The sequence below is a fragment of the Antechinus flavipes genome, chromosome 1 (genome assembly GCF_016432865.1).
Source record: "Antechinus flavipes isolate AdamAnt ecotype Samford, QLD, Australia chromosome 1, AdamAnt_v2, whole genome shotgun sequence".
NCBI classification, from domain to species: domain Eukaryota; kingdom Metazoa; phylum Chordata; class Mammalia; order Dasyuromorphia; family Dasyuridae; genus Antechinus; species Antechinus flavipes.
Genome location: NC_067398.1, coordinates 644,416,889 through 644,427,028, shown reverse-complemented (window position 1 = coordinate 644,427,028; position 10,140 = coordinate 644,416,889). Strand labels below are relative to the sequence as shown.

At 43.8% G+C, this 10,140-nt stretch overlaps 1 protein-coding gene across 1 annotated transcript; it reads left to right on the top strand.

Annotated features, from left to right (window-relative positions):
* The first annotated feature begins 457 nt into the window (after positions 1-457).
* On the top strand, positions 458-4,974 carry ARC (activity regulated cytoskeleton associated protein). The gene is made up of 3 exons (XM_051971173.1): positions 458-2,853; positions 3,282-3,415; positions 3,958-4,974. The coding sequence occupies exon 1, from the start codon at positions 807-809 to the stop codon at positions 2,007-2,009; it is 1,203 nt and encodes a 400-aa protein (XP_051827133.1). The 5' UTR covers positions 458-806; the 3' UTR covers positions 2,010-2,853; positions 3,282-3,415; positions 3,958-4,974.
* The last annotated feature ends 5,166 nt before the right edge of the window (positions 4,975-10,140 follow it).

The window sequence follows — 10,140 nt, the reverse complement described above, 5'->3', positions numbered from 1 at the left end:
GGTGCTTCCCTGACCTCCAGACCCCGACCTTCTTCAACCCCAAAAGTTCAGCGGGGGAAGAGCACAGTGACAGGGTTGGCGGAGTAAATCCTTTAGCTTGGTGAATAAGTAAAAGCCTTTTCCCTTCTCTCTCCCTCCCTCCTCCCCTCTGGAGTTTGAAAAGGAAGGTGGGGATTAGTCATCCATCCATCTGAACTATGTGTGTGCGGTATTTTTCCCCCCCTCCTCTCTCTCTCTCTCTCTCTCTCTCTCTCTCTCTCTCTCTCTCTCTCTAGCTCCGGCTCTGGAGGAGTGTTTGAGTGGGCGCCAGGAAAGAGGAGGGGCATCACTCAGCAGTTGGGGAGGGGGGGCACCCTGGCAGGGCCTAGGTGCGCGCCACCAATGAGAGTCGGAGTTCCAGGAGCCAGGCCGCCCACGTGCAGGGAGCCCGGCTGTATAAAGCCAGGAGGCAGCGGGAAGGGAGGCAGGCTACTCAGCGAGAAGCTTCAGCAGCTTTAGCGGAGAGCCTGGGAGCTGCGGCAAGCGGCAGCAGCGGCAGCAAGAGCTGATCTGCGAGCACCGGCAGCCCCTATCACCTGTGGAGCCGGGAGACTGGCGCGCACCCTCCGATCGCTGGAGACCACCTTTTTTCTTTCTCTTTCCTGAATTTCTTCAAGGAGCCGAGAAGAGAAGGGGGTTGGCTTTGCCACTAGCAGGATTAACCCCTTTTTAAGGAGCCAGGCTACCGGAGTGACGGGCTGCTACTCAGACCCCTACGGCGGGCCAGAGAGAAATTTGCCTTATCGCTTTTTCTACGGACACAAGTGATGGAGCTGGAGCACATGACCAGTGGGGGCCTTCATACCTACCACGGCCCCCGGGGCGGACCAGCGGCCAAACCCAACGTGATTCTGCAGATCGGGAAGTGTCGGGCAGAGATGTTGGAGCACGTAAGGAAGACTCACCGGCATCTGCTCACCGAGGTGTCCAAGCAGGTGGAGAGGGAATTGAAAGGCTTGCACAGGTCAGTGGGGAAGCTGGAGAATAATTTGGATGGCTACGTCCCTACCGGGGATTCACAGCGCTGGAAGAAGTCCATCAAGGCCTGTCTGTCCCGTTGCCAAGAGACCATTGCCCACCTGGAGAGATGGGTGAAGAGGGAGATGAACGTGTGGCGGGAGGTTTTCTACCGGCTGGAGAAGTGGGCCGACCGGCTGGAGTCCATGGGAGGCAAGTACCCAGTGAGCGGGGAGGCCGCCCGCCAGACTGTCTCTGTTGGAGTGGGGGGCCCTGAGGGCTATTGCCAGGAGACTGACCCCTATGATTACACGGTGAGTCCCTATGCCATCACCCCCCCAACACCGGCAGGGGTCATTGTGGGAGGAGAAGCTCTAAGCCACGAGCCTTCCGAGACCCAGCAGTACCCACCCTGGAGCTCAACCACTGAGGATGGGACTCTGAGTCCTGGTGTAGACACACAGATTTTTGAGGATCCCCGTGAGTTCCTCAGTCATCTGGAAGAATATCTGAAGCAGGTTGGAGGGACTGAAGAGTACTGGCTGTCCCAGATCCAGAACCACATGAATGGCCCAGCAAAGAAGTGGTGGGAATACAAACAGGGATCTGTAAAGAACTGGGTGGAATTCAAGAAGGAATTCTTGCAGTACAGTGAGGGGACCCTCACCAGGGATGCTATCAAGCGAGAGCTGGACCTGCCCCAGAAGCAAGGGGAGCCTCTGGACCAATTCCTGTGGCGTAAGAGAGACCTTTACCAGACCCTGTATGTGGATGCTGATGAAGAGGAGATCATCCAGTATGTGGTGGGCACCCTTCAGCCTAAGCTCAAGCATTTCCTCCGACACCCACTGCCCAAGACCCTCGAGCAGCTGATCCAGAGAGGTCAGGAGGTCCAAGAAGGACTGGAGCAGGGGGAGGATGCCACAGAACAGCAAACCCAGTCAGAGGACAATGATGAATCACTCACTCCAGCTATCGAGTCCCTTGCCAGTGATGGGACCCAGCCCGAGTAGAGGTGGTGGTGGCCACCCCTCAGCTTTTATTAGCCCCTTCTTCCTGGAGACCCCCACCCCTCCTGGGTGTCCCCTTCTGGGATCACTTGGTTGAGGATTCTCCCAGATGTCCTAATTTCCCAGGGGCAGCTTGTGCTGTCTTGCCAAGGAAGAGTTGGCAGGCAGCCCCATCCCCCAGTGGGATTGGCACTTGATGGACATTTTGGGAGATAAGACTCATGCAGTCGGGGTTTTCCCACCACCTTCTCCATACCCCCTCTCTCCTACTTGAATCCTCCATAGTTTTACACAGATCACCTATGCCAGCATCAGTTAACTTTTCTCCCCTTTTAAGCTGCCTGAAAGCAGGACTTTAGCTTTCCTCTTTCCCTGTCTCTAGCCAGTCTGGTGTGTATGTTCCTTACCTTCATTTTGTCCATTCACTCCTTTTCCCTCCTCCCTAATGGTTCTACAAGGAATTTCACCTGCTCCCACATGAAACTCTTTTTAAACCTAGAGTCTAGTCACTGTCCTTGATAAGTTTTCTTCCTCCCTAAAATCATTCCTGTACTTCTCCCATTGGCCATTAGCCACAGGAGACATGGAGAGTAGCTAGATTATAGGGGGCTGGCATTGAGCCAGTTGGCTTTTCAGAGCCGGACTCTGATTGTCAGGGAAGAAACAGAGGAGAAGAAAACCTGCTTTCCAATCTCTTGCTCTTCGTGTGAGAATCAAAGGTCCATGGCCATTCTGCCCCCACCATGGCAACTTCCTTCTCGACTTCCCCAGAGAAGAGACAAAGGCTTTTCAGGAATGGCAGCAGCAATGGGTGCTTGGAGATCCTGATCCCTCCTTCGATTTAAAGGTGAGTCTCTCCCCTGTGGAAGGAATTAAAGAATTCTAGAATGTCAGGGCTGGGAGAGGAGACGTTAGAGAGAATTTTAGAAATGAGACAACTGAATGACTCAACAAGTTACCAAACAAGTTAGTGGTCTAATGCAGTTCTCTTGATTTTCTGTTCAAGCTTCTTTTAGTGTGGGAAATCCTCTTGGGGAATTATGTAGAAGCAGTCTTTTTCTGTTTCTTATAGAGAGGTGAGGAGAGAGGCAACCTGAAAAGGGGATTAGTGGGAGATGGGCTGACCAGAGCAATAACTGATACCAACATTAGTTCCCTGAGAAAACCTAAGAAAGGTGGGCAGATGTGCTCTAGAGCTTGAAGAGTCTCTTTTTTTCTCCATCTCTATTTTGCTGACATAGATTGTTGATTTTTTTCCCCTTTTTCTTGCTACAGTGATTCACTCCAGCCTAGCAGAACAGAGAAGCAGTGATGATTCACCTTGTGATGGACAGCAGGCAGAGGGGGATCAAGGAAGCTCCAGTGCTTGATTTCCAAAGTCTTCAGGATTTGGCACCAGCACCTACAAGGTAATTGACTTTTCTCTCTTGAAGACATCCTGTCCACTCCTTTTTAAGAGGTCATAATTGAAAAAGCATCCCCTTACTCTCCCATCTTCAAATTCTTAGACCTGGGTGAATGGAGGATAATGCATTGAGATGCAAATTAATCCCAGGATTCCAAGAGATGAGGCAATTTAGTCCGAGTACTGTGGTTTGGCCACTTTGGGATGGTCTGGCCAGTTGTAATTCCCACCCCCTTTGCAATCTGATATTTTGAATTGAAGAGTCCCACAATTCCCCTCTTGGGTAAGTAGGTAAGTCTAGGATGGAGATTAGTTTCAAAAGTTTAGGCCTCCAGTCCTACTTAAGTCAGTCATTTGTGGCCAAGTATCAAAAGGACAATTGCTGAGTGATTTTTCCTCTTAAAAACAAAAACCACCCTTTATTTTGGTCAGCATAGCCCCCCTTCCCATCCTCCCTTCTTACTCATGCTTTTTTTTTCACATTCCAAATTCTATTGTCCTTTTCTACTGTTTCTAATGTGCTTGCTATGCTTGTATTTATTTCAGGAAACAAGAATCACACAAACTTATTTGCTGCTGAAGTTGAAAATATCTTCACCATTTTGGAGGGGAAATAACCTGCCAGAGGGGAAGGAGAAGTTTGAGGATTTGCCAGTGGTGCTATCCAAACTAGGAGAAGGAGATGGAGGGGAGAAGAGAGACTACCAAGAAACAGTGATCCAGAGCTTGAAGTGAGAGAGGGCTGGACAGAACTCTGTGTGGAGATGACACGTCACGGGGAAAGGATGAATGAACAGCCGGCCTTCTGGGAGATGCCAAGGTCCAGCCCTTAGGCACTATTTGGTTTTCAGCCCTTGCTCTGAGTAAACTCTACATCTTCGGAGTCTCAAGTTTATGTATCCCCTTTATCTCCTTCAACCAGGGCTCCATATCTTGCCCTGGGCCAGTGGCCATGGCCCCCCTTCTCGTCCCACCCTACTAAACCTTACTCCTGGAGATATCTCAATGGGGCAAGGGAAGTCAGGATCTCTTTCCCATTGGGATTCCCCATTGTCATGTCCCCACCTTCCCAATCCTCACCATACTGGCTAACAAATGTTTACACCCCTGTCCCATCCCTGGACAGTCCATCCAGGATTAGTTCAGCTTTCCTGGACCTTCCTGCCTTTCTTTCTAAGGAAGTAGGAGTTAGAGTGTCTCTGAAGGACTACAAGATTCTGGCTGATTAGCCAGCCACAATCCTATGCTTCTCCAAATGCTCCCCATAGATTTATTTTTTAATAGTAGATATTCTTTAGATTCATACATAGACTATCACCCTACATTCACTGTGTCTGATCCCATCGGCTAGAATTTTCTTGGACTCATTGATGATTGATTGGGGGAGGGATTTATTGGTATTTCTAAACTGGATGAGCTATACTCCCCATCCCTTTTTGTCCATTAGACTGTTCACAGCATCAGCTGATTAGGTCCAAGGTCAAGAGTCGATGTATGCTTCCCTTCTCCTAAAAAATACACTTTTGTAAGATTTCTTTAATAAAAATTGAAATATCAGTTGAACATGTTTCTAATTTTTTTTGTGGCCAGGGGAAAAATGGGTGTGGATGGGTGGATGGAGAAGAAGGAGAAGAAGAGGATTGGGGTAAGGGAAGGGAGAGTTACTAGGTAAAAAGTTGTTAAACTGGCAATTCAGCAGAATATTACAGATATATCCAACTAAGGTTTATTAGTATAGCATTTGATAAAGTCTCTTATACTATTCTTATGAAAAAGATGGCTCTACAATAATGCAGTTAGGTAGATTGGGAAGTTGCAAAATAGCCAGAAGCAAAGAACAATTAGTGAAATAAATTTCTATTTATAGGGAAGTCTGCAATGGAGTGCCTTGGGGATCTATGATTGGCCCTATCTTGTTTAACATTTTAAAATTGACTTTTATAAAGGAATAGATAGAAGGAAAGCTATTGCACTGCATGATAAGATCATAGATTTAGATCTAGAAGAGATCTTAGAGGCCATTTAATCCTTCCTATCTTCTTACAGAAGAGAAAATGAGGGCTTAAAGAAATTAAATGATTTGCTCATGATTACCCAGCTAGTAAGTGCTAGAGATAGGGTAGAGTCAAGGTTATCTATACTCATCACTTGGTCCACCATGCCACAATATTTAAAAGATCTTAACAGTCTAGAACATTGAGCCAAATAATAGGGATCAATGGGAAGCCATAACACTTGCATCAGAAGCAGCTGGTAGAACAGTGGATAGAGCAGTAGGTCTGGAAGCAAGAAGAACTGAGATCCAATATGATATCAGATACTAGTTGTATGATCATGAGTATGTTATTTAACCTCTGGTTGCCTCAGTTTCATGAACTGTAAAATAAGGTTAATAGTAGCATCAAATTTGCAAGGTTGTTGAAAGAATTAAATGGGATAATATTTATAAAAATGTCTGAGCAAACTCCTAATGAATGAGTTTTGTTTTGTTCCCCCCACTTTTACTTTAAAAATAGTAGCCATAAGCCCAAAATGGAGGAAGCCAGGTTAGATATCAGTTCATTGGAAAAATTTTGGCGATTTCAGTGGACTGAAAACTAAAAAGGAACTCTACTAATACATATTTCTTGTAGCCAAAAAATTAAGGAATATTGGGCTCATTGAAAGACCCAGAACCTAGAATTAGGGAGGTTGCAGTTCTGCAGTCCTCTGTCCTGGTCAGACCACAAATGGAATAATGTGTCTGGTTCTAAGACATACACTTTAGGAAGAACACTGGAGAATGAGCAGAGAATGACTCTCAGGGTGCTAAGGAGCCTTGAGTCCATATCATAGGAGAAGAGGTTGAAAAAGTCAATGTTTGGCCTGGGAAAAAGAAGATCTATTGGAGTCATCATTGTTTTTAAGTATCTGAAAGATACTACCTCTTGAAAGAGGATTTAGATTCTCCTTTGGTTCAGAGGGAAGGACAGGGAAGAGGCAGATTTGAGCTTAGTGACAGAAAGGCACTATACATGCATTGAGTAAGCACTCACTCTGTGCTAGTCACTATGCTATGATATTAGAGATAAATGCCAGCCAAATACCATTTCTTCTACATAATGATAATAACAGCCTGCCCTTTGTAGTTTACTGACTTTGCATCTTTTCAAATCTCTTTGGTTCTTTACAGTTGTGTAGGGAGAGGTAGAGCAGATACTATTATCATTATTTTGTTGTTCAGTTGTGTCCTACTCCTCATGATCCAATTTGGGATTTTCTTGGCAAAGATCCTGGAGCATTTACCAATTTCTTCTCCAGCTCATTTTACAGATGAGGAAACTGAGGCACTAATTTGTCCAGGGTGATGAAGCCAATAAGTGTCTCAAGCCAGATTTGAATTCAGAAAGGAGTCTTCCTAACTCCAGACCTAGTACGCCCATCCACTGTGCCACCTAGGAAACTGAGGATCACCACAGAGAACCTAAACACTTAAATTTTCTAAAAACAACATATAAAACAGAGATGAAAAGAAAAGATGTATGTGTGTGTGTGTGTGTGTGTGTGTGTGTGTGTGTGTGTGTGAGTGAGAGAGAGAGAGAGAGAGAGAGAGAGAGAGAGAGAGAGAGAGAGACTGAAAGAGACAAAGACAGAGAGAGGAAGAAACATATCTGGGAGAGAAATGAACAAAAATGGAGCTACCCCTAGAAAAAATTCACCTGAAGAAAAGTGGGATGTAGGGATATTCCAAAATGGGAAGGCTCCAGACTTTGAAAAAAGTTCCATGGTAAGAAGGCTGCTGAATCACAGTAGCAGAGCCAAAAGGTGCTTAACATAAGGAGACACCTTCTTATAATTAAAGCTATTCACAAGTAGCAAGTGCATGCTCTACACAAGAGTCAGTTGTATTTTCAGCATGAGCAGTTAAATCTAGGAAATCAACACACTATGGCTTGATTTAGAGTTTTGTTGATGGTCTAGACTTAAGAAAGTGATGGAGAAAATTTCAATAATATAAATTAAACTTAAAAGTATATTGTAGATACATTTTCCTTCCCTTCAGAGATTTGATTGTTAGATATTTACCAGCACCTTCGCTGCATGATTTGCCTCTGAAGATGTGAGCGTCCTTGAAGGTTTTCCAGAAGACCATGGACAGATCTTTTCAGGTAAGTTGTACAGAGGGCTTCCTATTCAGGCATGGCTTGGGCAAAATAGCACCTGAATTCTGATCCATCTCTGAGGTCTTCATCATTGATCTAACAGAAACAACCACAAGCTTGCAGTAATCCATATAGATCCTTTCCAGTCCCCACTTGAATAAATCTTTCGTGTGCTTCTTGTGACAGTTGAACCAACTCCTTTCCAGCTTTTGTATTCTATTGTTTCCTAAATTTGATTCTAAGGTTCTATGTTCCAGTGGTTCTAGGGAAGTTAGATAGAGTGGGACATGTGGAGTCAGAAAGACTCAGCTTCCTGAGTTCAGATATGGTCTTGGACATTTACTAGTTTGGTGACTCTGGGCAAGTCACTGAACCCTATTTGCCTCAGTTTCCTCATCTGTAAAATCAGATAAAGAAGCAAATGGCAAACTCTACCTTTGCTAACCCCCCCCAAAAAAAACACACCTCAAATGAAGTTATGAAGAGTAGGGCATGGTTGAAACAACTACAATGATTCTAATGTTCTAAGATTTTCTGGTTCCTTTATTGTAACTTCATTTCCTGGTCTAAATTATCAATTGCCTTACATTTATGCCACAAACCACTGCCGAGTTAATCATCATGAAGCTTAGTAAGCATTATGCTAGGGGAGGGAGGGACAGTCAGAATGGACAGATTTGGCTTCAATGCTAGTTCTGTCATGAGAAAAGGGAGGAGAAAGGGAACAAATATTCAAGCTTTTATGAAATGTCTACTATGAGCTAAACATTTTATAAATATTATCTGATCCTCAAAACAACTCTGGGAGGTAGGTGCCATTTTATAGATGGAAAACTGAGGCAAACAAAGGTTACTTTACGGGGTTTACTTTGAGGACTTACTCTGGGACACTGAACAAATTATTTTCCTGACATGATCCTCGGTGTCCTCATCTATAAAATAAGGATAATAATCTCTTTTGTCCCACCCTCTGTCCTACTCCTATGCTATTGTGAAACTCATATGAATTCATAATAGATTGGAAGTCAAGACACTAGAAAGAACCAAAATATATATGAAAGGATGTTATGATTGTTGATGTTTGGAGTGATGACTAATTCATTCAACTTATTTCAATAAACATTTTATTCAGGACCTACTCTGTATAAGGCATGATGTTGGGATCAAAGGAAAAAAATTTGGAAGCCAATCAGGGATATGTGACTTGCCTAAGATCACACAGTAAGTGTCTGGGGCTGGATTTGAACTCAGGTCCTCCAGACTCCAGGGATAGTGCACTATCTCTCCCATCACTTAACTGCCCCAGTTTTTTAAACGTGAAGAATGACATGATCTCTCCCCTCAAAGAACTTACAATCTAAAAGGTTTAAAGGAATAAAAAGGAAAAATCATAAATGGTTTGGGAGCAAAGCAGACTGCTCAAAGTTTCTTTGGAAAATTTGAGGAGTTTGATCATTTTTAGTTGGGAGGAGTCAGAAAAGCTATGTGGCTATAGTGATACTTGAAGAGATCCTTAAGTTCTATTACTCATTATATCATTCTCATGAGAGAGAGAGATGGTAGTATGATGGATAGAACTCTGACTCTGGAGTCAGGAAGATCTGAATTCAAATATGGCCTCAGATACTAACTGTGTCATCCTGGCTCACTCACCCTTTGTTGGCCTCAGTTTCCTCATCTATAAAATGGGGATGATAATAGCACCTACCTTAGAGAGTTGTCTAAGATGATATTTTATTTGTAAAAAAAAAAGCACTTAGCAAATTTGAAAGATCTGTATAGTTTCCTACCCTTTCCTTACAAATGGAACAACAAAATGAAGCAGCTCACTTAGGGTCATATAACTAGCAAGTATCACAGCAAGGTCTGAGTCTACTTTTTATTTCTTGGCTAGGAGTTCAATAAGATTTCTTTGATATCATCTTTCTTTGAAGGAAGAGGAGAATCTGAAAAGTGTGCTGGGAGGGGTAATCTACAGGGATACATGGAGGCAGAAATTGGTGAGACAAGGTTGTGGAGTCCTTGGTGGAGAGCTAGGCAGAAATGGAATATATAGAGGTGAAGAATATAAAGTAAATATGGAAAAGTAAGATGGGAAGCTCATTGTGAAGGACTTTAAAACGCCAGGTAGATCAATTTGTATTTGATATACCATGCCATCATATTTGGTCCTCACAATACTCCTAGGAGGTAGGTGCTGTTATTATCCCTATTTCATAAATGAAAAAAAACTGAGACTGAGAGAGAATGATTTGCTCAGTGTCACATAGCTAGTAAGTGTCTTATGTAGGATTCACATCAAGGTCTTCTTGACTTTAACATCAGTGCTAATGTTCTAATACCCTACCTAGCCATAAGCTCTAGCAAGTTGCTGACTGTTACTGATCTAGAAAAGGATATGGTAGAAAAACTGTCAGTCTCTGTGATCTTCTTACATCAGTCTAATTGGAACAAAAGGATTTTAGTCTGATTGTGATATGACTCTGATCTTAGAGTCAAGGAACCAGGTTTCTTATTGGACCTAGAGAAAGATACTAAATTAGAGACTAATGTTCATAGGCTTCATTCTTCCTCCCTTTTCCCCCAA

Excerpts from the sequence above, each read along its gene's own strand:
- ARC (XM_051971173.1), top strand. The coding sequence starts at position 807 with ATGGAGCTGGAGCACATGACCAGTGGGGGCCTTCATACCTACCACGGC.